This window comes from Centropristis striata, chromosome 13, assembly GCF_030273125.1.
Source record: "Centropristis striata isolate RG_2023a ecotype Rhode Island chromosome 13, C.striata_1.0, whole genome shotgun sequence".
NCBI classification, from domain to species: Eukaryota; Metazoa; Chordata; class Actinopteri; order Perciformes; family Serranidae; genus Centropristis; species Centropristis striata.
This window is the reverse complement of record NC_081529.1, coordinates 5,786,320-5,813,942: the sequence shown is the minus strand read 5'-3', so window position 1 is coordinate 5,813,942 and position 27,623 is coordinate 5,786,320. Positions and strand designations below refer to the sequence as shown.

The 27,623-nt window shown below is 38.1% G+C and overlaps 1 protein-coding gene across 1 annotated transcript; it reads left to right on the top strand.

Annotated features, from left to right (window-relative positions):
* Positions 1 to 312: 312 nt before the first annotated feature.
* On the top strand, positions 313 to 26,173 carry LOC131982804 (NLR family CARD domain-containing protein 3-like). Its single transcript, XM_059347421.1, has 10 exons — positions 313 to 355; positions 18,142 to 18,244; positions 19,226 to 19,330; positions 19,561 to 19,639; positions 19,802 to 20,006; positions 20,240 to 22,040; positions 22,136 to 22,309; positions 22,574 to 22,747; positions 23,138 to 23,184; positions 25,602 to 26,173. Exons 1-10 carry the CDS (start codon positions 313 to 315, stop codon positions 26,171 to 26,173), a joined length of 3,303 nt encoding a protein of 1,100 aa, XP_059203404.1.
* Positions 26,174 to 27,623: the final 1,450 nt, after the last annotated feature.

Below are 27,623 nucleotides of genomic sequence, written 5' to 3'. Positions count from 1 at the left end.
AGCAGAAATCTGTATCACGTATCCCCAGGGGCAGTGACCATGACAAAACTCTAAACTGTCTGCAGGCTGCACAGCAATAACAACAACAGCAGTAGTTGGTATCATCTAACTGCAGACGGAGATAAGGGGAGAGACAGAACGAGTGGGCGCAGAGGAAAAGTTCAAAAGTTCCTTCCTGTCTCATCAGATACACACACAGTGAAGGTTGTTGGTCACTAAACAGGTAAAGGGACACACAAAGAGATCTATTTGATATGTGTGATATGTATCTGCTGTCTGGCTGATGTGGTCTGTTGACTGAGTGAACTGGTAATGAATAGAGAGCAGATGACAGAGATGGAGGAGGTGGAGAAAGGTAAGGAGGGAAAGGCAGATTACATAAATGCTGAAAAGATGCTGAGCAGAAAAAAAGTGGGAATGAAAAGAGGGAAAGGGGCAGAACAGGGACTCAGTGAGAAAGAAATAAAGATGGTTTTATGGTGAGAAAGAGAAGATGGAGGGATGACAGAGAGTGACAGAGAGGGACAATAGAGAGCGAGTGAGAGAGTGAGAGATGAAGGGGAGAGTCTCTTCATCTACGTGTCAATCACTGACAGCGCGCTTTCAGCAGACGCACTCAGTGACACACGACTAATAAAGAAGATCACCTGAGCAGAGCACAGCCAACAGGCTCATTTAATGACTATGGGCTCACACACACACACACACACACACACACAGGCAGGTAGGTAGGTCTCATAAAGGAGATTGCATGCGATCAATGAATGCAGGATCTACTCTGAATCATCGGGAGAAAGACTGACAGCTACACACACACACACATTAATTGGGGGATTGAAAGCATGCCACAGACACACCCACTCGCTGTAAATGCAATACATTTGCACACATGCACTGCACACAATACATCACACGCACTGGGAGCTTGAGCCAAATGCATGGCATATATTTTACATCCACGCACAGTGTAATGACAGTCACTACATTTCTCATGCACACAAAAATAACATCCTCTTAATAAATTAAAGAAAGAAACAGCCTAAGCCAGCTAACAGACTGATGTTCAGCAGGTATAATGTTTACCATCTTACTTAACATTTGCTTATTAGCGCAGAACTGCAAAAAAAGTTAGGACGGTCTAAAACCTAAGTATAACAGAATGTGATCATTTTCTAATCTTTCTTGACATACGACATATTCAGTGGAAACTTTACAAAGAGAATATATTTAATGTTAATAATTTGCAAAAATATGATGATAAACTGGTCTTCTGTAAATACAAGGTCGCCCATAAAGTTGGAATAAAATATTGTTTTAACCTCTTTTCATGAAATGATTGTGACAATGTGATTCATTTTTGACAGATAAAGTGTTTATCTTCTCAAAACTTTATTAATTCATATCACAATGAAAATTAAACCACAATTAACAGAGGATTGTGTCTGAAAACTAAATTATTCCAACTTGATGGGGCGACCATGTATAAACTCTGAACTTGACGCATTCTGTTTTTCATTTGCAGTCTAAACATTTGCAGTTGAATTTCCCTTGGGATAAATGAAGTGTCTGTCTGTCTGTCTGTCTGTCTGTCTGAAGCGTCCCAACCTTTTTTAGAATCAGGCTTGCACACATCGGATGCCCTTATGGGAATGTCATTGTTTTTGTTGGTATTTGGTCATAGAGTATTGGACAAATTTTTGCCCACTGGTGGCATCAGATATACAATATGAACTTGGGGTACAATACTTATCCACCACCCTGCTTGGACTAAATTCGGCCTATTTTGTCCTCAAGACAACCTGCAAAGTATTGTGACTGCATCTTGCAAAGTTATGGCGACACCATATTAACAAAATCTGTCTACAGTACTGAAAATCACTTATATGGTAGTTCCTGCTACAGCAGGTGTCTCCAGTAAAACCATATACTGTAAGATAGACAACAGCTCACGAAAAGTGAAGCCAAAACCTGTTGATCAATACCTGGTGGCTGGCTGCAGTCAGGCCTAATATGTTATAAATCATCCTGTGGAGGTCTTTAGCAAATTTCATGGCAATCCAACCATAATAGTTGAGATATTCCAGCATGGACCAAAAGCAGTGGACTGACCAACAGACACTATCATTCTTAGACTGCAGTGATGATAATAATATAAAATGGAATGAGGGTCAAAGTCACAGCACCTCTATAGTCAACATTACTCTGAGCCTGGAAAACTTTAACTTGATTATCAAAATTATAAAGAGGAAAATGACAGACGGAGGGACAGAGCGTCTTTTCAGACAGAGAAGGTGAGGCAGGAGGATGAGGAGGCTGGACTCAGGTTTCCTGTAAGCCTTTAAGCTCCATTCAAGTCTTAACCTTCGCTGCCAGATTACTCCATGACTTAACAATGGAGAGACGCCAGCAGCTGCTAACACACTGAAGACCTGCCACACAGGATCAACAACAACACTTGACTGCATAGGCTGCAATTATTAGACCTGAAAATTAGATGCTCACCTTGACCTTAATGTTTTTGTTACAAGTGAATTAAACACAAAAATTAATCTTCAAGATTTTAGGGACCGACACTTTAAATCGGCTGATCCTTCAACTTTCAAGATCAATGCAATCACATAATACACATGTGATAATGAATGAATGAATGAGTGAATGAATGAATGAATGAATGAATGAATGAATGAATGTGACAATATTCAGAAAGGGGGTGCTTAGCAACAACAGCATTAAAGGGACCAGTGGTGGAAAAAGTATTCAGATCCCTTACTTACCTACTTACTTACTCTACCAAACTGTGAAATTAATTCACTACAAGTAAAAGTCCTGTATGCAAAACTTATTTCAGGAAAGTACAAAAGTATCAGCATCAAAAAATGTTATTATAGTCAAAAGTAAAATTACTTGTTATGCAGAAAGGACCCACTCAGATATTCTAAATATATTACTGGATTATTATTATTGATGCATTTATGTAATCAGCATTTACATTTTGAAAGGGCTCATTTAAACTACTGAATATTATTTTGTGAGGGTATGAGTTTGAGGTTTAATTTTTTTTTTAATCACTTTAAATGTATCATGTTTTTCATGTTAAATCTTGATGTGAAAAGTTACAATAACTGCCTCAAAATGTAGTGGAGTAGAAGATGAAAGTTACATAAAACTGAAATACTCAAGTAAAGTACAAGTACCTCAAAAATGTACTGAAGTATAGTACTTGAGTAAATCTACTTAGTTACATTCCACCTCTGAAAGGGACACCCTGCTGACAGCAAGTTTGTTTCACTCAGAATAAGGAGTACTAAAAAAAGCTTAACTCTAAAGAAAGACAGTATGGAGTTGCATTATGGGAAATGTATGACCCAGCATTTCTTTAGTGCAGCCTACACTAGGAACCAAAAGTCTTTATATTTTGGGCTCAAAAGCTTTGATTTTGATCATTGTTGCAAAAATGGCTTGTAGTACACCAACCCAGTAGGGTCTGTGGACCCCTAGAGGTCGTCTAGGAGTTCCACGTTTGTTTTTACAGAATATAACAGAAAGAGATGCTTGGGTAATTTGGAAATGATGTCATCAGATTGTTCGTCCAGCAGAGAGCGCTCCAATTTACAATCCAGTGCCACGTAGCACAGAATGAGAGACAAAAATCTGCTCTTGGTGATGTCAACTCTATAATGTCATTCAACACGGGACAAGAGCTTAAAGTCACACAGCAAGATATGACTGGCATCAAAAAAATAACATGCATTTTGGAACATGAACAAAACAACATAACAGCAAATATACAAACTATTTTGCCCATTCTGCGGATACGTTACAACACAAATTACTGTCATGTCACATATATGCACATTGTATTGGCTGAATTATCAATATCGGAATTGTGTACTCCCTAATATCAGTATCGGCCAGGCTCTAATTTTTATAATAATTTATAATCAACCAGTGTTGATTTGGTCCAGCTTACCTTATATGATGATTGAGTGACAGATGTTGATATTTAGAGCTCTTATATCCACCAAAACGTCTGATGAATCCACAATGTGGCGTAAAAATCTAACCTGTTGGCTTCTGTCTGCACTGTCTGCTATTCTGGACCCTCTGTTGATGTTTTATAGCTCTCTGCACGCACGCACACACACACACACACACGCATCCCATCTGGACACACAATGGGTCTTCAATAGTAAACATACCCTGTGTTGCTTCAGTAAGGCTTCAGTGATTACCTGTACATCTGCAGTACAAATGTACAATAGTAAAGTAAAGACAGGAGCTGGTGCAGGTATGAGACTACTCTTTACATCAATCCATGCATCAGAAAAGCCACGATTATGTTTCTTGGTAAACATGCTGCCTTTTCCCCCTCTGGGTAAGTGCCTAAGTAAACAATTGTGCAGGTCCATTGTGCATTAATGGCACGATCACACACACACACACACACACACACACACACACACACACACACACAAACACACACACACACACACACACACACACACACAAACACACACACATTACGCTATCATCCCCCCACACTGGTGTCCTGACGTCAGAGGCAAAAGACTGATTTGTTATGGGACGCCTTTAGCGACAATAGGTTGGGAAACGTGTGTGTTTGTGTTAGGGAGCCTTATCAGACCTCCTCACACACACACACACACACACACACACACACACACACACACACACACATACACACATCTCACACCACTCAAGGTGGCAAAACTTAGTAATAATTTTTGAAAATGCCCATGGTATGAAATGCATTCCTGACTGGCAGCTGAGTCACAGTAACCAGCTCATGAAGGGAACCATCCCCTAAGGTAAGTTTTAGCTCATGGTCAGGACATTTTTTCAATGTTATACAATATTGTGTTTGGAATCATTTTAAAGGGGACCTTCTTGGCCTTCACTCAAGCCAAACTGTCAGTCTTTCTGACAAAAATGTAGGTAACTTGTGTACGTGTGGATAAATAACAACTACATGTGTGGATCCTGGGTAACTTTGCTTACTCAGGAATTAAATACATGTTCACAAAGTACAAAACAAAATGGTGATTGTGAGTTCAGAGGAATTTGTGTTGATTTTTCATCATAAACACATCGTCTTCATTTGTGTTTGTGTGCATCTCAAATCTGATGAACACTTGGAATCATGTTCTGTGTTAAAGCCCTAAATGTTTCAATATGGTGTCTCTGCATGGCAGTTTACTTTTTAATGATGCAGCCGCTCACTGTTGATTAGGTTGCTGATGTTGTTGTTAAATGGTAAATTGATGGTAAATGGACCTGCACTTATATATCGATTTTCTAGTCACCAGACTAGAAAACCACTCAAATCGCCTTACTCTACAGACTGCACTCATTCACCCAATCACACTGAAAGTGCAGTTTCTTCTCAAAATACTGAGAATGCTTGCTAAGTCTCTGAAAAAAAATGCAGAAAGCCGGTGCGATCAATCAAAGCCTTTAGTGTCGTGCAGCATGGAGAGAAGTCCTTCAGCGTTCTCTCCCAACAAAAGAAACTTCCCCACTTATATACAGAACTTCAGTCTTACATGATCAAAGAACAGGAGGTAGTGTAATTAACACTAAGTAATTAACATACAGGAACCAGACATTACAGAACAGTGAGAGAAACTTTAAAGAAACAGAAGGAAGTGGATTGGAAACACAGCCAGTCAGATACTTATCATGCAAATACACATTATACCCCCTGCCCAAGGCAAGATTAACCATATGGGTAACTGGGTAATTGCCCAGGGGCCCACGACCTCTAAAGGGCCCAGGGCAGTGTGGGCACAAGCAAAATACCTGGTTATCTCTCGCTTATATGTTAAACTATCCATCGGAGCCATTGCTCAAAAATGAATTTTGGGGGCGTTCCCGGTGGCACACCTGGTAGAGTGCATACCACAGAGGCCCAGTCCTCGTAAACGGGCGGCCCGGGTTTGAATCCGGCTCGGAGCCCTTTCCCGCATGGCTTCCCCTCTGTCTCCCCCTTTCACTCTCAATATCTCGCCTATCAATAAAGCTACAAAAATGCCCAAAAAATATCTTAAAAAAAAAAAAAAAAAAAAGAATTTTGAGGTGATTTCAGGGTGATTTCTGTTTAAAATGAGCTGAGGACCAAAATGCTACTTGATTCTAGATTCTTCATACTTGTTGTCTCTTGTCTCCCTCTGTGAGGGCTCTATCAATTCAATACATTTGTGCTGCTGGGAATAGGTGTTGTTAAATAAATATTGGATGCTTTGAAAGTGGTTGCTTACTTGTTTTTTTGTGAAAATTGAGGAAACTTCCATCCCAATCTTTTTGTACGGTGTCCTTGAGTGAAGAAGAAAGGCACCTTCCAAATAAAATGTATAATAATAATAATAACAATAATAATAATAACTATTATCATCTATGTAGTGGGTTAATTTTGCCAGATTAAACTGATGCTGTTGTGTTTTGTTTTCATAACATCATATGTGAGGGAGTGGCCTTGACAAGAGGACATTGTGGTGCATTTGTAGTCCTATGAGCGTTTGTACATCTGTACATGAAAATGCTCTTGATGACAGTTAGTTATTGATGTATTGAGTATATTACCTGTATATTACTGTAATTTATTCTGTATTTTGCCAGATTATGGTGATTCTGGGGTGGTGATGATGGGGCCCTTGAATACTGTTGCCCAGGGTTACAGCACAGTGTTAATCTGGCCCTGCCCCTGCCGTTGACCTGTCTGCTCATGTGTCTCTGAAACAGGATTTCATTTCTGTGCTGTAAATGTTTATTGCTTTACTGTAATAATATTTTTCCATAACACTCACATTCATACTGGTGACCGAGGCTACCCTAAATGGTTCCACCTGCCACCATTGGGAGTTCATTCACACACCGATGAACGCAGCATCTGGAGCAATTTGGGGTTCAGTATCTTTACCCAAGGAGCCGAGATGGTCGGGGATCGAACCTCCAACCTTCCGATCAGCGTACGACCGCTCCACCAACTGAGCCACAGCCGCCTGTTGTTGTTGTTGTTGTTGTTGTTGTTGTTGTTTTATATTGGGACATCTTGGATAGGCATCTCCTCGATAATTATGTGTAAATATGATAAACATTAAGTCACATTTTATTAACATTAAGGTTAAAAGTTAAGTATATGATGAAGTTAATTATTTATATGTACACATTACAAAGTTATATTTTATTTGATAAGAATATGCTGAATATGTTTACTGTCCTTTTATTGTTTTGTTTTTTTCTTATATTTATTTATGTTCAAACTAGGAGTGTTGCCATATACCAGTATACTGTGTGTTGAACTGTGAAATTTAAAACATTTCAGATATAAAATCAAATGCAGTCACACAATTTTACAAATTAAATATTGATATAATATTAATAATCATGATAATATTGTGTTTCAGTTGACATTATATTGCTGGCAGATGTTATTTTTTATCATTTAATCTGGTTGTCATAAAGTGTAGTTGTTCTTATTGTGCACTGTTACAGACACTGTTTGCTTGTTTATTTCTTTTTGTTTTCGTTTGTATTACAACTTCCTACAGATATTGCAAGTATATTGTTATCATGAATCTCTTTGGCCATGATAATCATGTTGTTAAAAAAAATATTGTGACTGTCTTTTCAAATTAAATCTAAAAGGACAAAGTTTAAGTTGTGTTTGCGTGGGACTCTATGAATGAGTGAGTGCAGGATTAATGTTTCTCTGTATGGTTCTGTTTCTTTGTCTAAATCAATGAGCTCATCTGTTCACTAGACAAACATCAGAGCACAAGATGTACAAAAACAACCTAATTATTTGCTGATGGCCTTAAAGGAGATTAGCTCAACATAAAGACTAATGTAGTATGCCACAGTCTGCTAGCCTAAGACTATTTATCCATTATTTAACTGCCTGTTTGCTTGTAGAATATACCGTAAGCGTCACATAGGTCAAGGCTGATCTATACTGAATGGGCTCTTAGTTTGGTGTACAGAGAATAAATCAATAATCATGAAGCAGTAAAACTGTATTCACCTCCCTCCACATTGCACCAAAATAAAAGGAGAAAGAACACCAGAACTGCTCCATACATGGTTCTCTTGCAAAGTTTAATAAAACTTGGGGTCCATTTTTTGCACATGTTGAGGGATTGATTTTTACGGCTATTCCTGACTAGCCACCCTGATTGTCTACTAGTTGTGAGTTTTTCTTGTGTGATTTTGTAGCATGCTGGAAATGTTTTTTATTTATCTCTGCTTAAGTGAACATATTATTAGACTTTTATTTAGCAGTGCGTGACCTATTTGTGTTTTTGTTTTGTTCTGTGTATTTGTTGTTCGCTTCCATTTTTATTTATTTATTTATTTATTTTATTTTATTTTTTTTGGTAATTCTTCTTACTATTAGTTATTCCTTATCTGATTTCATTTTATTTTATGTATTATTATTATTATTATTTTTTTACTTGTTACACTTGACACTGTTTTGACTCTCGTAATGTCATCTCTTGATTTTGTTATGTCACTGAAAAATCAATAAACAAATGTTTAAAAAAAAAAAGAACACCAGAACTGTAAAGCCAAAAAGTAAATGTTTTGAGGATAAACAAAACATTTTTAGAACAATTTTACACTTGCTTGGTAGATGTTTAAGCTGGTCAACTGAGGATTTTTTCCCCTAATAAACAATGAAGCCAGTATTGATCCAATAAGAATGTGGCTTGTATTGTATCAGAGGGATAAAAGCGGATGGTGAAATCAATTAAACTCTACGGCCAGTTTTAGTTTAATGGTATATTGTAAGTGAATATTGACCCTCAGTGAGTGTATAATTAGATGCAGGTGAGCCAGACGTCTCCCTCTGATCTTTAGTTGTTAAATGGAGCACTGTGGAAACCTGCCTGGACTCTGAGCTTCATGTAATGAGCAGGCTGAGGCACAAGAGGGCAGAAGAGACAAAGTAATCAGGGTCCTGACACCTGACGTCTCAAATGCTGATGAGTTTTCTCTATGGCTTCAATGTTTTTTATTCCATCAGCCAGAAAATGTAGATTTATATATATATTACATGATGATCATGTATAATAGTATAATAACCAACAGTGAATCTCCTGGTTCTGCACAGCAATTTTGCAGGGTAGTTTTTCAATGAGACCAAAAACAGTATAGAACAGATGGTCAGGGACAGTGGTGGAATGTAATTAAGTACATTTACTCAAGTTACTTAGGTATAATTATGAGGTACTTTATACTTCTACTTCACTACATTTAGAGGCAAATATTGTACCTTTTACTCCAGTACATTTAGCTGACAGCTTTAGTTTTAACTTTTTTTAGGTGACTGGACTTTTTTATTTATTTATTAAACCTCATTACAGTATATGAAGTATTTAAAATGAGCCCTATCTTGAGAAAGTTGAAATGTACTGTACATAAATGCATCAATAATTACAATATAATAATATATTTGAAATATATAATACAATGTGAGTGGGTCCATTTTGCATAACAAGTACTTTTACTTTTGATACTTTAAGTACATACTACTACTACTACTACTACTACTACTACCACCACTAATAATAATAATAATAATAATAATAATAATAACTTAATGCTGATACTTTTGTACTTTTACTTGAATGCAGGAAGTTTACTTGTAGTGGAGTAATTTCACAGTGTGGTATTAGTACTTTTACTTAAGTAAGGGATCTGAATACTTCTTCCACCAGTAGTCAGGGACGTGTTTGCTAGCTATGATATCAATGCTTTTTATATATTTGTTATTATTGAATAAGTCATACGTGCAAATATATGGTGGTGGTGCATTATATGAAAGCATAAAAGACATTTAATGGTTGTATATATTAACCATTGTCTTTCCAGCCTCCTGAAATCAACACTAACTGTCATTTCTAAACTTTATTAATCTCCACAACACAAACACAAGATGTGAACCAATGACTATGTTCAGTTAACTGATTATATACCTTATTTTGCGTCTATACTCTTCAGTTTGTCTATCTAATGAGGGCAAAACTGCACAACAAATAAATATCATGGGAACTAATCCAGGAGGAACTAATGCTCATTTGTACAATGTGTACCACAATATGAAATCTGACATGTAGGCTAATTAATACTGTAACAATGACAACAAAGGAGCTCTTAGGTTTCGGTCAATTGCTGCAGTTAGGAGTCATGCTGGCTCTTTAAGTCATATGACCTCAATTTACAAGCCATCAATTCTTCATACTGGTTCATTTAATACCATCTAAGATAATACCCACATGATATTAATTTAATAGAATAAAAAACAACTTACTGACAGTCAGGATTGCAAACTAATTTTGTGGTGCCTTTATTAAATTAAATTAATCTATGAGCAGCTTTGACTATCCACCTTGAATTTAGCTGTTTTTTCTGCAGCAGGACATTACACATCACATGATTACTGTCAAAAAGACAGAAAAGACACCCCAAGTAACACACCATGCAGTGAAAAATATCATTTGTAGCTCAGTTTGGTTTCTAATGTTGTCAGATTAGGGCTGCAATTAATGATTGTTCTCATTATGATTTAATATTCAGATTATCCTCTTGATTTATGTATAATAAATTGATTTTGGTCAATACAAATACAAAACAACTCAGAAATTGGTAGAAAAAAATAAAAAACTCCAAAACATATTCAGTTTACTATAATAAAACAGAGAAAAGTAGGATATCTTCACATCTGAGAGGCAGAAAAACAGACTTTTTTTTTATTTTTGCTCATAAAATGACGAACAATTTGTTGAATATCTATCAATCGACTAAATGATTACTCAAATAATCACTGCAGCTCTATGGCAAAACAAAAAAAAACATTTGGCTGTGTTATTAGAGCCTGACCAATTATGTTTGGGGCTGATGCCCATATTACAGATTTAAAAAAAAAATATATATATATATATATATATATACTCTACTGTACTGATATAAACTCTGACAAGACACAATTTTTAAATCACTAAAGTATCTTTTCCTGCAATATATTTAGGGTAAAAATGTTCTCAAATGGGTTCATATTGGAGACATGTATGCTGATACCAATTTGTCACTGATATATTTGTGACAGGTTAATATCGGCAGATAAAAATTGGCCAACTGAAATATAGATCATGTTCTATGAGTTACTTTTGATTACTGTTGGGAAAACTCACAATTAATCTGCATAAAATAAGTGACAGCTAAAAGACTACTGATTCTCATTAAGAAATTCAGCTTACAGCTCTAAACAACGCACCAATGGCACCAAACTACATGAAAACAAGTCAGCACACACACACACACACACACACACACACACATACACACACTCTTAGCCATGCCATATGGAGCCAAGCAGCATCAAGTGTCACGCCTGCTCCACACAATACACACCCAATGGACCGTACCTTTGTTTCTTCTTTTCCTCCACAATATTATCCCTCCATCATTCCTCTCCTCTTCAGGTTATTCCAAAGCAGAATCTCTCCATCCACGATTCGCTCTGATGAGACATCTTTAAGGCATGTTTAAAGGCCAGCAGTGTCAACCCACAGCCCCTCTCTCTCTCTCTCTCTCTCTCTTTAGTAAAGCCTCCCACTCAGTCCCCCTCTCTAACCCGAAGAGATGCTTGTGAATATTTAATGGTGCTATTATGCTTGTGTGTGTGCTAATGAATGGGGAGCATTGGCTGGGGAACATACTTTCTGGTCAACCTGCGTTGGAGCGTTGGAGACAGGACACAAACAGCTGGCCAGCAGGGATGCAGGTGGTGGGGGGGGGTCACAGACCCTCTCCTGCTCTACAGCTGAGCAGGGATGAAGGTGCGCAGGATGCTAAATCTGTCACAAAAATATGGACCATGCAGTGCATTTCATGATTATTTTTTATACTTTTATGGTTTGGTTGTATTCACTAAATTCCTATTCATTGTGTGGGTTTTTCCAGCATTATTTAAGTCTTACTTTTACAGCATTGTTTACATTTTACTTGAGTATTTTCTTCTCACACAACTTTCTACTCAACATTTCAGAGGGAAATATTGTACTTTATACGCACTTACATTTATGTGACAGCTTTACAAATGAATATTTTCATATACAAAACATATGAAAAAGTATAAGTACAGCTGAATCAATTAGCTAATTAGAAGAAAGTTAATTGACTGTTTTGGGGGAAAAAAACATTTTATGGTTCTACTTTCACAAATGTGAAATTTCTGTTTTTTGTTTTAATTATTTTAAATTATTTTTTTGTGATTTTTAATTTTGAGTGTGTGTTGACTTTGGACAAAGCAGCTAGTGCTGGGAAACAAGTCAGGACGTGTGTGGAGCAGCAGGTAGCAGCCGGTCGAGCACTAGGACCCAGCAGGGATTAGAACGCTCCACTCCTTAGACAGTTAGACAAGTTATTTTTTTTTGTTTAAATGTGTTTGTGTTCAAACAGTTTCTCTCTCATCATCACCTGGGTCCTGTTCTAATCTAACTGATTAATAATTAACTTAACAATTATGAACCAAATCACCATATCAATAGCAGTGTGTGTAAGGGTGCTGAACAAGGTGTCTGTGTAAAGAAAGACTAACATACTACTACTGCTAATGGCCAAGACAGATATCACAACAATAATAATACCACACATTAAACCAAATAATTAATTACAGTTCAAGTCTTGTGCTTAGCATTGTGCTTGTTGCTGTCAATCCCTGCCCAGTTACTTTACCAAGTCCATGAAGGGAGGAGTATTGGAATCAGTTGGTAGAGCTTTCGCCCACTGATCAGAAGGTCTGTGGTTCAATCCCCGACCATGGCAGCCTACATGTCGAAGTATCCTTGAGCAAGATAATGAACCCCAAATTGCTCCCGATGCTGCGTTCACCGGTGTGTGAATGAATTCCCAATGGTGGCACGTGGCACCAGTGTGCCCTGGCAGCCAAGGCCACCAGTATGAATGTGTGTGTGAACTGGTGAATGAGCGCAGTCTGTAGTGTAAAGCGCTTTGGATAAAAGCGCTATATAAGTGCAGTCCATTTGCCTTTTTTTTTTTACCATCCTTTGGTGAAGAAGGGAAAGGTCTGAAAGTTGGTTCCTATCTGGGTCCAGTCCTTCACTGGACTGATCGATGTTGCTGTCCAGGGTTAGTTGCTTGGTGCACACTCACTCTACAGGCTCCTGTTGCCTTCACAGTTAGCTGATAGACCTTGTGTTGTGGTGTCTGCGGCTAACATGTGTTAACTAATCAAAATCTTAAGGCAGTCTGGCTACTTTCCCGAGTAGGCCACATGCATGGAAATTAAGAGAGCAGTCCGGTGTCAGGTCCAGAGAGTAGAGGGTAGGCTACAGTCCCCCTTCTCTGCTGCTCCCAGACAGGAAGAGTGAAGAAGGAAGAGTTCCAAGAGAAAGAGAGCGAACAATGGAAGTGTCTGGATTATAACCTGTGAGATCCCCCTGTTGTGTCAGATGTCCTTCAGACCAATGAGGTTCTCACATATAGGTGTAATAATTGCAAGGGGTCTTAGAGAATTAAGTTTGGTTCAGCTGAAGTCTGTAAAATGAAAAATGCTATTGCATTTTCAATTTAAATCAGTCCAAGGTGCACAAATGAACGAAATCCATCCGTGGTATACCTTTGGTCCAAACAGTTCTCTCAACCCTAACCCTAATTCAGCGTTTAAAACATGTCACATGGTTCCGACATCTTGCAGTGTTGGTGTTAAGAAGTGGAAGTCACGTGTTACAAAGAGAACAGGTTGCAGCTGTCCAGAAACATTCATGTTCAGCGTATTTTTGGTTAAAATATGATTTATTGTTATTTGTGGTTCGCAGTAACGTACAAATGAGGATGGGACATAACGCGCAAATATTCACCTCCCGGTAACTTCTGTGAGAGTGAAGGGGCCATTTGATTCATCGTCAGAAGATTGAATGGCCCTTCAGTTATCAGCACTTCAGTATGGGCAAGTAGAGGCCTGCTCCACCTGCTAGTAGGTTGTGATCAACTCATTCAATGAGCAGCTGTCTTAATGTATTACTTGTCCAAACCCTTGATTTTATGTATAATCTGTCCTTAATTTAAATGGATAAACAAAGGGCTAAATCAGCAGCAGTTTAATACATTTCTTGAATTAAGTCATGTTGTCTTTATTGTTAGTAAGCACATGCATAAACGAACCTCCAACTAAATTTAAAAGCTTTATAGTTAAATCCATGAAGTAATTTTGCAATTAATTATCAGATGATGTATGAGTATTCGACTATGAAAATAGTGGCAACAGCATACAGTCATGGAAAAAATGATTAGACCACCCTTGTTTTCTCCTTGCTTCTTGTTCCTTTAATGCCTGGTACAATGAAAGGTCTGTTTGGACAAATATAATAATAAAAATAGCTCGAAAAGAGTTTAATTTAAGACCTGAAATCTAGCCATTTTCCATGGTTTTCTTGATAATGATTTTGGTTATTATCAAGAAAACCATGGAAAATGGCTATATTTATATAGCATATATATATATATATATACACACACACACACACACACACACACATATATACACATTTGTATATATATATATATATATACACACACACACACACATACACATTTGTATATATATATATTGTTTACCAAAGAAATCAATCAAGCAAACGTATTGATGCAACACACAGTTAGCTAGTAAAGCTAGTTGAGTTAGTTGTAAGGGAGTTTTAGCTTCTTTAGATTTATTTGTGCTTGTTATAAACCAGTTGTGCTAGTTTGTTATGTGCAAGTTTGTTGGAAACTAGTAACTATAGCTTACAGATAAATGTAGTGCAGTAAAAGTAGAAAAGAACACACAATGGAAATAGTCCAAGTACAAGAAACTTTGAAACTGTAAGAAAATGCAGTACTTGGGTAAGTACCCTGTAACCTAACACAACCGTTGATAAGGTTATTTTTTAGTTAATGTATTTAAGACAGAAGATTAATAATGTATCAGTTTATGAGGTCCAAAGTGCTGCATTCCGTTCCAGCAGTCCTGCAGTAAATTCTTAATTTATTACATTAAATAAAACTTTATTGATCCCCAGAGAACAAAATTCAGGTGCTGCAAAGTCTCTCTCTCAGATTACTTCACTCTGTCCCTCGTTGTGACGCAGATGCTACCTCTGTCTTAAACTTTTGGTAAGTGACATTTGTTGAATGATTCTCAACTGATCTCTGATTTAAGTTAGTTTGATCAAACTGTAGAAATCAGAAATGCAGGTGTTCATGCCTAAAGAAGAGCTCAGCTCTGTTTTAACAGTTTTAGCCTCCATGTTCAGGATCACCAGCTGCTCCAACAACAGAAGCACAATGACTTCTGTTCAACAGTGTTTAAAAATGACTGAAAACATTCACTTATCAATGTAGTCGATTGTTTGTGACTTTATACATGGCAGTTTAAACTACAGCAACACGTAAGATTTCATAAACTCTTTGTTTTGTCTGTAAAATCTTCATCTGTAAAGTAACTGTAACTGTCAGATAAACGTAGTGCGGTAAAAGGAGAAAGGGACATATGATGGAAATACTCAAAGAACAAGAAACTGTGAAAGTGTTCTCAAATGCTTCATGTAGGCTACATGTTATTGTGTAATGTAATTTATTAAGATGAAAAATCAATAATTTATTAGTTTGAGGTTCATGGAGTTCCAAGTGCTGCAGTAAATCATCTCTTTATAACATTAGATATAAGTTTACTGATCCCAGAGAGCAAATTCAGCTGCTGCAGCAGGACAAAAACAGAAGGAAACACAGAAACCGAATACTATGATTTTGTGAATGACCTTGATACGTTGCAGAAGATTTGTGTAGATGGAGTGGTTTGTAGTTAGGGTGACTAAACGGATTCACTGTCTCTGAAATGGACTTTAAGTGTGATGTTTAACACGTATTGGGTTGGTGTCTTTTTTTATTAGTGTGCCATAAAGTGCTGTAAATCGCTCCGTGTACATGTTTTGATAAGAGAGATCAAAAATCAAAGTCTCTCTCTCTCTCTCTCTCAGATTACTTCACTCTGTCCCTCGTTGTGACGCAGATGCTACCTCTGTCTTAAATTTTTGGTAAGTGACACAACTCTCATGTTAGTTTGACCAAACTGTAAAAATCAGAAATGCAGGTGATTGTATATATGAAGCTGCAGTTTGTAATAAGAAGAGCTCAGCTCTGTGCTAACAGTTAGCCTCCATGCAAGCACAATGACTTCTAAATGTCAATGTAGTCGATTGTTTGTGACTTTATACATGGCAGTTTAAACTACAGCAACACATAAGATTGCATAAACTCTTTGTTTTGTCTGTAAAATCTTCATTTGTAAAGTAACTGTAACTGTCAGATAAATGTAGTGCGGTAAAAGGAGAAAGGGACATAAGATGGAAATACACATATACAACAAGAAACTGTGAAAGTGTTCTAAAATGCTTCATGTAGGCTACATGTTATTGTGTACTGTCATTTATTAATCAATCATTTATTAGTTTATGAGGTCCATGGAGTTCAAAGTGCTGCAGTAAATCATCTCTTTATAGCATACAAAATGTTTTACTGATCCCCAGAGAGCAAATTCAGGTGTTGCAGCACAACGACAAAAATAGGAGTAATATGATTCAATCTACTATATTACATTAGACCTATTGTTGGTTGCTAAGCCAACCCTGACTCGTACTACCAAGGACACAGCTACTAAAGGCTAGCCTAGCAAATAACATAAATCACTGGTCTTCTTTCCCTGCATGTTGACTGAACCATTACACCTATAAATGATATGATTCAGTAATAATAGTTTATCAAGAGGAAAATTTAATTATAATAAATATATTCAATTATCTTATAAAACAGTTACATGATAGTTATTTAGTTGAATTGTCTTTTTATTAATAACTTCCAATAACCATTTTAACACACTTTTGAAATAACTGAATGTTATTGTTGTTAATCACTAAAGTTTGCAATTATTCATAATAGAACATTATTGTTAATGGCTCAAGATTAAGCATTTTATTTTACTATACCTGCAGATTTTTTAATAGCTTGTTTGAAAGCTAATTATTAAAAACATTTCAAATAATAATTTTGGACCATATGTAACTTGCAATATATGTTAAAATTCTAAATTTGTATCCTATTAATACATTTCACACACTTTAGTATTATATAGATAGTTAAATATATTTGACTTGAAAACATGTACATCCTACAGCCATGTTATTCCTGATTTTGCCTTATATTTATATTCCATATTGTTAGATAGTCACATAAACTTATTAAATTATCCATTTGAAACTCTTAATAGTTGACTTATTAATGTATTATAAGTAGATTACCATATCAATATTTAGTAAAGGCTGAAGAAATTTTGAGTTATTTTCATAGAGGAGGTTGGCATCACTCATTCATGTGCAACATGAGGGACAGCATGTAAACAGCATGTAAACATTTATTCATAAGAAATCAAAGTAAAAATGTGTCTTATCTAAGCAGACTATTACATGTCCCTGTGCCTGTGTAAAGCAAAACTAACATTAAACTTAGTGCTGAGGCAAAACCTACGGCCAATAACCTTCACACAGATCACAACAATAATACTTGATGAAACACAAAAATCTTGTGTTGATGCTATGCCCAGTTATGTGTTACATTACCAACAAGTCCATGAGGGGAGGATTGGAATCATTTGGTGGAAAACAGCAGGAAAAAGATTGGAGAGTTGGCTCCTTGTTGGGTCCAGTTGCAGATGTGTTGTTGTCCAGGGTTAGTCAATTATTAACAATAACCTATATTATTGTACTGACGGTAAAACAACAGGTCTTCTTCAACATTTTTTCATGACACAACATCAAGTTAATAATCTGATGTGGCGTCCCTAAAGTGATGATGAACTGATGGCAACTTCACATCAGATGGACTGATGAAGAACAATCAGCTGCATCTTCTCGTCTCATGTGTATCAGCTGAAGATACAAAGACTCTGTGACTGAATTAATTCAGCAGCTGAGCATCTTCCAGTGAATACTGTCTTGTTGTTGTTGTTGTTGGTGTTGTTGTTGTTGTTGTTGTTGTTGTTGTGACAGAGTGGATCTCTCCCTACAGGCGTGGACTCCGCTATGGATCAGTGTGAGGACAGAGGGGAGGGAGACCCTCCCTCTGAAACCACTCTGTGTGGGGAACATGACAGCCAGACCAAAGCTCAGAGGTGAGATGAGGATCTCTAACTGTCCAAGACTCTTCTCGATGTCAGAGATCAGCACTCAAATCACTCCCACCATCATTATTCTGAATGTATACATAGTGTCCTCTCCTAATTAGACCACATTTCTGTCCAACCATTGTGGTCACTCCACAGAATAAATTCCTACTGCACACTGCATTGAGTACAGTTTTACACTATACACTGAGGAGTATCTAAATTAAATGATGATCATCAATAATGGAAAATGTTACAAATGTTTTGTGGGTTCAGTGCAGAATTTATCTTGACTTTGCTTCTATCAGGAGGAAGCTTGAAGAATCTGAACCAAGCTGTGTGTCCTTGAAGAGCGATCGGTCTATGCGTCATCCTTTCCACTTCAAAGATGAACGCCACCCTTTTGATCAGAGGTGAGGATTTCAAACTGAAAATGAAAGCAATATGAGCTTGTTTTTTCAGACTCTCAGTGGTGAGATTTACATTTTTTAAATCTTTACTGACTTAGATGAAGTTCTTTGACAACCAACACTTTTCATTACTTATACATTCAAACTGGGATCTGCCCAGTACAACCAGTGTGACACTGAGCAGCTTCACTGAAGCAGCTAGAAGTTATTGGTGTCTTGCTCCAGGGCACTTAAGCAGTGTACAGTTAGGGAGGGAGAGTTATATGGAGGGTTGATGAGAGCTGTGGGACTAAACTAAACTGGCTGGTGGAGAGATCACTGAGCTGAAAGCTACAAAAAGCTGCAGACTGAGCTTTTGACTCTCAGTGGGATCAGCAGGACGACTTGTTTTGCAGACCACCACAGCCACTAAGAAACAAAAGTCAGCAAGAAGTTCACACACGCCACCAAAGTGATTAGAATAAACACTGAAACATGTCTAAATAGAACATTGATCATGAATCATGCAAACCGTGACGGCTGTTGTGGGTTCAGTGCAGAATATATCTTTTTTTTATTTATATTTTTGTGTTTCTATCAGAAGGAAGCTGGAACAATCTGAACCCAGCTGTGTGTCCATGAAGAGTGACCGGTCTATGCGTCATCCTTTACACTTCATAGATGAACGCCACTATGTTGATCAGAGGTGAGGATTTCATTCTGATAATGAAAGCAATATGAGCTTGTTTTTTTTCAGACTCAGTGGTGAGACTGAGCTGTTGATTCTCAGTGGGATCAGCAGGACGAGTAAACCTTTATCACTACAGGGAGTTGTCTGATTCACTGTTCCAAACTTCTCCTCGTGGATCTTTACCTTGTGTGTGTCTCTGTGTGGACAAACATAATGTGAGCTCATTCTTCATGATTCCTCTACAGAGTGGACCAGGAGACCTCAGAGGTTCCGGGTGGTCACTCTGCCCAGCAGCATCAAACCCACCTGGACTCCGTATTTGTGGTCTGTACATGTGAAACAGCTACTTTTTACATAGACCTTTTCACAGTCATCTCCATACTGTAATGTTTAGAACAGTGGCCTGTTAGTCTGTCCAACTTACAGTTGGTATTTGCTTCTGTGATTTTAGTATGATTGTTTCATTTATATAATATTCTGTTCCAGCTGCTGGAGGAGAACATCGTCACATTTGTGAAGATTGAGCTGGAGAAGATCAAGAAGGTTCTGAGTTCAGATTACCCAGAATGCTTAGAAAGTCAGAGGGAGGATGATGAGGAGCAGAGGAGAAGCAAAGAGTCATTTCTGAATATCACACTTCACTTCCTGAGAAGAATGAAGAAGGAGGAGATGGCAGACTGTCTGCAGAGCAGTAAGTGCATTTCTTTAAAATGTAACGAGGAACAGGTGAAATGGAGGCAACATGGGCAAAGTTTACATTTCCAATCTCTGTGGTAAATATGCTGCCCACATCTGCAACAGATCCAAAGTCGTCAACTGATGAGCTGAACAAAACTGATGGAGAAGCAAAAAACTCTACAGTCACACTTATATCTTAAATTAAAGGATGCACTCACTGATTTCATTTGTTGTTTGTTCATTAAGGAACTTGTGCTGCAGCGTGCCGACGTAAGCTGAAGTCTAAACTGAAGGAGAAGTTCCAGTGTGTGTTTGAGGGGATCGCTAAAGCAGGAAACCCAAACCTTATGAATCAGATCTACACAGAGCTCAACATCACAGAGGGAGGGACTGCAGAGGTCAATGATGAACATGAGGTCAGACAGATTGAAACAGCATCCAGGAAACCAGCCAGACCAGAAAGAACAATCAGGCAAGAAGACATCTTTAAAGCCTTACCTGGAAGAGATGAACCAATCAGAGCAGTGCTGACAAAGGGAGTTGCTGGCATTGGAAAGACAGTCTTAACACAGAAGTTCACTCTGGACTGGGCTGAAGACAAAACCAACCAGGACATCCAGTTCATAATTCCATTCACTTTCAGAGAGTTGAATGTGCTGAAAGAGAAAAAGTTCAGCTTGGTGGAACTTGTTCATCACTTATTTCCTGAAATCAAAGAAGCAGGAATCTACAGGTTTAAAGAGTTCCATGTTGTGTTCATCTTTGACGGTCTGGATGAGTGTCGACTTCCTCTGGACTTCCACAACACTGAGATCCTGACTGATGTCACAGAGTCCACCTCAGTCAATGTGCTGCTGACAAACCTCATCAGGGGGAAACTGCTTCCCTCTGCGCGCCTCTGGATAACCACACGACCTGCAGCAGCCAATCAGATCCCTCCTGAGTGTTTTGGCATGGTGACAGATGTCAGAGGGTTCACTGACCCACAGAAGGAGGAGTACTTCAGGAAAAGATTCAGAGATGAGGAGCAGGCCAACAGAATCATCTCCTACATCAAGACATCACGAAGTCTCCACATCATGTGCCACATCCCAATCTTCTGCTGGATCTCTGCTACAGTTCTGGATCTGATGAAAACCAGAGAGGTAGGAGAGCTGCCCAACACCCTGACTGAGATGTACATCCACTTCCTGGTGGTTCAGTCCAAAGTGAAGAGCATCAAGTATGATGAAGGAGCTGAGACTGATCCACAGTGGAGTAACAAGAGCAGGAAAATGATTGAGTGTCTGGGAAAACTGGCTTTTGATCAGCTGCAGAAAGGAAACCTGATCTTCTATGACTCAGACCTGACAGAGTGTGGCATCGATATCAGAGAAGCCTCAGTGTACTCAGGAGTGTTCACACAGGTCTTTAGAGAGGAGAGAGGACTGTACCAGGACAGGGTGTTCTGCTTCGTCCATCTGAGTGTTCACGAGTTTCTGGCTGCTCTTCATGTCCATCTGACCTTCATCGACTCTGGAGTCAATTTGATGGCAGAAGAACCAACCACCTCCCGACTGTCCAACGTCTTCAGAGACAAATGTAAACCAACACATCTCTACCAGAGTGCTGTGGACAAGGCCTTACAGAGTCCAAATGGACATCTGGACTTGTTCCTTCGCTTCCTCCTGGGTTTTTCTGTGCAGACCAATCAGACTCTCCTCAGAGGCCTGCTGACACAGACAGGAAGTAGCTCAAATACCAATCAGGAAACAGCCAAATACATCAAGAAGAAGATCAGTGAAAATATGTCTCCAGAGAGAAGCATCAACCTGTTCCACTGTCTGAATGAACTGAATGATCATTCTCTAGTGGAGGAGATCCAACAGTCCCTGAGATCAGGAAGTCTCTCTACAGATAAACTGTGTCCTGCTCAGTGGTCAGCTCTGGTCTTTATCTTACTGTCATCAGAAACAGATCTGGACATGTTTGACCTGAAGAAATACTCTGCTTCAGAGGAGGCTCTTCTGAGGCTGCTGCCAGTGGTCAAAGCCTCCAACAAAGCGCTGTAGGTGCACACATCACTATCCAGATTAAATTTAGTTCATTCAGAAAAAAACTGCCATTGTATTGTATTAATGTATTTTGCTCTTTACTCTCCAGGCTGAGTGGCTGTAACCTCTCTGAGAGAAGCTGTGAAGCTCTGTCCTCAGTTCTCAGCTCCCAGTCCTCTAGTCTGAGAGACCTGGACTTGAGTAACAACGACCTGAAGGATTCAGGAGTGAAGTGTTTTTCTGTTGGACTGAGGAGTCCATACTGCAGACTGGAAACTCTCAGGTCAGAATAAACTATTTTCAGAAGTATACCTACAATGCTTACAGCTGTTTGTTTTTGAGCTCCATTAGTGTTTTAATCAGTTAGTCAGTTAGTTAGTTAGTTAGTTAGTTAGTTAGTTTGGAGCATCCAAAGCAAACTTTTAAAAAGGTATGAAGGTGAACATCGAGATTTTTGATATTCTTAATAATTAGTGTGTGTGTGTGTGTGTGTGTGTGTGTGTGTGTGTCTCTGTGTGTGTGTCTCTGTGTCTGTGTGTGTGTTCAGACTGTCAGGCTGTATGATCTCAGAGGAAGGCTGTGCTTCTCTGGCCTCAGCTCTGAGTTCCAACCCCTCCCATCTGAGAGAGCTGCACCTCTGCTACAATCATCCAAGAGACTCAGGAGAGAAGCTTCTGTCTGCTAGACTGAAGGATCCACACTCGAGACTGGACACTCTCAGGTATGGACAGGCAGACTGGGCACTCCCAGGTTAAACTAGGCATACACAAACACATGACATCAGCCTTGCATATCTTGTGGTGGTTTGGAGCGTTGATTGTGCACAAATTAACGATATGCACCCGCAAGATGCAATATGCATATAACCGCTTGGAGCAGTGTATGGTTTTATGTAGCGGTATGTCTGCGCAGATCCGATAACGCCTTTTACGATGCCGTGATCTGAGAATTAACATCAGTGGTACACATGGTTCAAAATCAAGTATATTTGAGACCTTAGGGCTTAAACACATGATTCCTCGAGCAGCTCTCGACAGTAGCTCTCACTGTGTCTCTGGTTGATGTTTAATGGTGGATATAAAGTTGATTGTGACTGTGTCTCTTCTTGCAGGGTGGACCATGGTGGACTGCAGAGACTGACACCTGGTCTGAGGAAGTGTGAGTTTATTTAAGCTTAATTCATCAGAACTCGTCTGCACATGTGACAGCAGATTTTGACTTTTTCTTAACTAAAGTTGGATGATGAATTTCTCCAAAGTTTCAATCAGGATTCAGCTTCTGTTTTCAGTCAGTGTGACTGGAAAGATGTTAGAATTCAATCAATCCATTTATAATCCACAACACAAAGAAACTGAACACAGTGATCCAACAAAACTAATAAATACATTTCATTAACAGTGGAGCCAACAGAAAGCTGAGTTTGTTTCTTCTTCTCTTGACTGCCACTATTTTTATAGAAGAGTTTTGTTGCCTTCAGATGCTGCTCGTAAACTTCACAAGCTTGACGGATAAAAGTTGTTGTGTTCCATCAGTTTTCTTCTCTGGATGTTTTAACCGGTTAGCGTTCGAACACTAAGGGGTGTTTTACACTGTTATTACACTGTTACGCTTATGTACAAAACCACTGTGTTTGAGTTGATATTCATGCTATCATTGAAAAGATAAGATTCTTGTGATTCCATTGATTAAAACCACATTTTGACATTTTAAGATACATTTACAAAAGCCGAATTTATCGACGCCTCTTGCAGACCAATAACAAATTATAGAAATAACGCAGCATACCTCTGAAGCCTCATAGTAATCCTGTAATCAATAATATTCCATCAAAAATGGTCACTTTACATTGGCAGAGGTCCAGTTTATCCAATCTAGTTGACTTTTTGGTCCACAATACATTTATATTTTCATAGCTACCCACAGACTGTTGTTTTGTCTCTTAAAAAATTCTGTAGATATGTCTAATTTGGCGCTCATTCTCCGTCATAACTCAAGATGGCATGTAAATATTACCGGCATATTTATTCAAAATGGCTGCTGAACTCTGACCTTTCGATTGACACCTCATTTGACCTATTAGGAACTTCTATGTCTAACCTACAACCTCCAATTGCCAACAAGCAAGCTGCAGGATGAACCACTCACAGCCCAGCGAGCTGATGACTGGCGTTTCGTATAGCCAATACAATTCTGAACACAACAATACATACGGCTTTAAGGGGTGGGATTTAAATCGCTAACAAGGAAGACAAACTTTTCGAGCATTTTATGCACAAAGTTTAGTTTCAAAGTGGAAAATGTGCTCAAAAATATGTTGTTTTTCCCCAACAGTAACTCTGTGTCAGTAATGCTAATAGTAAAATTGGATATGTGATATGATTCCTCACAATGTTACCTTTCATTAGAGCCCAGAATGAAGATTGTAGGTTGCACGGTTCAAGATTTATGGACATATGGCATGTCTCCATAGTTACCAATGGTGCTATTGGAGTCTCCATAAACACATAATCATAATCATAATTATTATTATTATGATAATTATAAAAAAAACTGTGTTAAATAGTCATTTTATCTTCATCAAATTTGAACTGGGAGTAGGTAATATTTTATACTTTGACCCCATTGTGTTTTCCAGCTAATAAGTCCCAGCTATAATGATCTGCAGGCCTGTATTTACCAAAAATATTCAGACGGACAATAAAAAACGAATTTTTCACTGTGTTTCAACTTCCTTCACTCAATAACATAAGCACTTACAGTTATTCTGACTCTTTGGGAATATACTCCAGAGTGTTACCTTTCAAATGTGACCAAAACCACAGATTTACTCCAAACAATTCAAGAGCAGCTTTTTTTAAAAAAACTTTGGGTATGTCTTTCACGTTTTAAGGTGAATATTATGGAATGTTAGGGGTTAATAGATCAGTGTTCAAAAACGTACAAGTTGCAAGCAGAACAGGACAAAATAAATGTGAAAAAATGTTAAGAAGTTGAATAGAGTTGAGCTGGATTTAGCTTCCAGTTCCTCCCTGACTGGGAGACCTGTGACAAAATGTACGAAACAATGTGTTATTGCATATTTCTGTGTTGACTGTTTTGCATGTAGCCCCTGGTCAATAAAAAGCACCTTGAAGCCAGTTGGTGGACCCACAGCCCTCTGATACATTTAATAATCCAGACTGTGGTGACAGTCTTCTGTAGTAGTGGACAGTTTTGACATTTGATGATCAAAGGTGAACTTTGTGCTGAATGTGACATTTTTGGTGGAGCTAATAACAGTTAAATGAAGCAGATGGTTCAGAGTTGCTTTGTGCTGGAGAGGAAGATGATATGTCACTTTTATTAGTGAGACTTTATTCATTATGTGTGTTTATTAATTTGGATCTCCATTAGCTGTCATCCTCGTGTCCACACGAGGAAAAACACACACTATTACTGACATGTTGACTCTCATGTTAACTTACTGTTAAACTGTGGAAGTTTGAATGCTTTTCTTTCAGTAATTGTCAGAAAAGTTGTTAATAAATCAACAGATGATAACCTGCAGCTGTTTTGTGTCTTGTGCTCTCCACCAGATGCCTGTGAACTGGAACTGGACACAAACACAGTAACCAGAGAGCTTAAACTGTCTGACAACAACAGGAAGGTGACACGTGTGAGAGAGTTTCAGTCATATCCTGATCATCCAGACAGATTTGACTACTGGCCTCAGGTACTGTGTAGAACTGGTCTGACTGGTCGCTGTTACTGGGAGGTTAAGTGCAGAGGAGGAGTTTTTATATCAGTGAGTTACAGAGGGATCAGCAGGAAAGGAGACAGTAAAGACTGTGTGTTTGGGGGGAATGATCAGTCTTGGAGTCTGTACTGCTCTGATGTCAGTGGTTACTCTGTCTACCACAAAGACAGAAGCACAGACCTCTCCTCTTCCCCCTCCTTCTCCCCCTCCTCCTCTGGTAGAGTAGCAGTGTACGTGGACTGTCCTGCTGGCTCTCTGTCCTTCTACAGAGTCTCCTCTGACACACTGATCCACCTCCACACCTTCAACACCACATTCACTGAACCTCTTTATCCTGGGTTTATGTTAAGTTCACCTGATTCCTCAGTGTCTCTGTGTTCTCTGTGCACCATCACTCAGACTCAGCACTGAGAGGCAGATCTCTCAAACAAGACTCAAACACAAAAACATTAATTTGTCTGATTTCATCTCTTTGATAACCAAACATTTTCACTAGAAACACTTCCTGTTGTGTAACATCTGACTCCTCCTTGGTCCTCTATATGTGACTCTGTGTGACACACTGTATAAAGATGGTGTTTCCACAGCTCTGTAAAAAAAATTAAGAAACCACCACTCTGACTGATCCACCACCTTGTGTATAATGCCATATATTCATCTCTTATGTAAAAGCTGTCATGTTTTGTGTTTGTTTTGTTGTGTGTCTAGTTTTGTAGACACTATTTGTTTTGTTGAATGGAAACAAAAACTGCAATAAAAACAATGGAAAAAAAACAAATACATTGTTCACTTTTGCTTCCATGCATCTCTGACTGTGTGGTAATTTGGGAAACTGTTTATATATATATATATATAAATAAATATATATAGGTCAGTATATACAAATACAAATATATAAATATATATACATATTATATATTTCAAACTAAAGTTCTAACTAAACTACTAATGAAATTAGGCTAATTCAGAGAGGTGGATGATTTTTTAAACAGGTATAAAGAACTAAATGAAAATTATTAAAATTATTCTAAAACAATCTTCAGGAAAGACTGATTTAAAAATTTAACTTTGTGTTAAAGAAGAAGTCATCTAACAATAAATTGCTAACAGACACAGTTAGCAAGTAACCACCTGGTGAACATATTGGTGAATTTAGCTGCCAAAAATATTTCTCTCAGGAATTAATGGAGACAAAAACAAAAAATAAAAGTAGCGTTAATATTGGACTCACATTCTCCAGCTGGCTCCAAATGAATGATAATGTTGCTTCACAACTGCATGATGTCTCCGTTCGTCGTTATTTATGTCAGTCACGTTTTCAGCTTGTTTTTGCTGCCCCCAAGTGTCAAAAATGGGGTTTTGCAAGTGTATGTATTCAAAATTTTAAATGGGAAATGAAGCCAACTGCTATGAAACTAGTTATGAAAATAATGATGAAAATCGAAAATTCATTTTTAGAAATTAATTTCTCAAATAATTTCAAATATTCTTTGAATCTACAGTTTTGAAGAATTGAATTATTCTTCATTGTCTTTGGTGGCACCCGTGGCTATTAGCTGTAGTTGCAGGTGTATTTGGGGATCTCAGTTTCACTTGTTTTTAAATTGCCTGTAGTCATTCCTCTATTCTATTCCGACAACACTGGAAAAGCAGAATGCGGCTTTCATAGACTGTATAAATAAGGCACATAAGTGAGTTGAAGAACCAGTCTGTGGTGCTATCTCCGCCTACCCTGTCTGGCGGTCTGGCTAACCAAACACTGCAGGGTGATGGTAATGTCACCACAGACACCTTTATCTTACCTTATTTGGTGATAGTTTGTGACTGAACAGACAATTATTTAAATGAAAGCCTTTGAGAT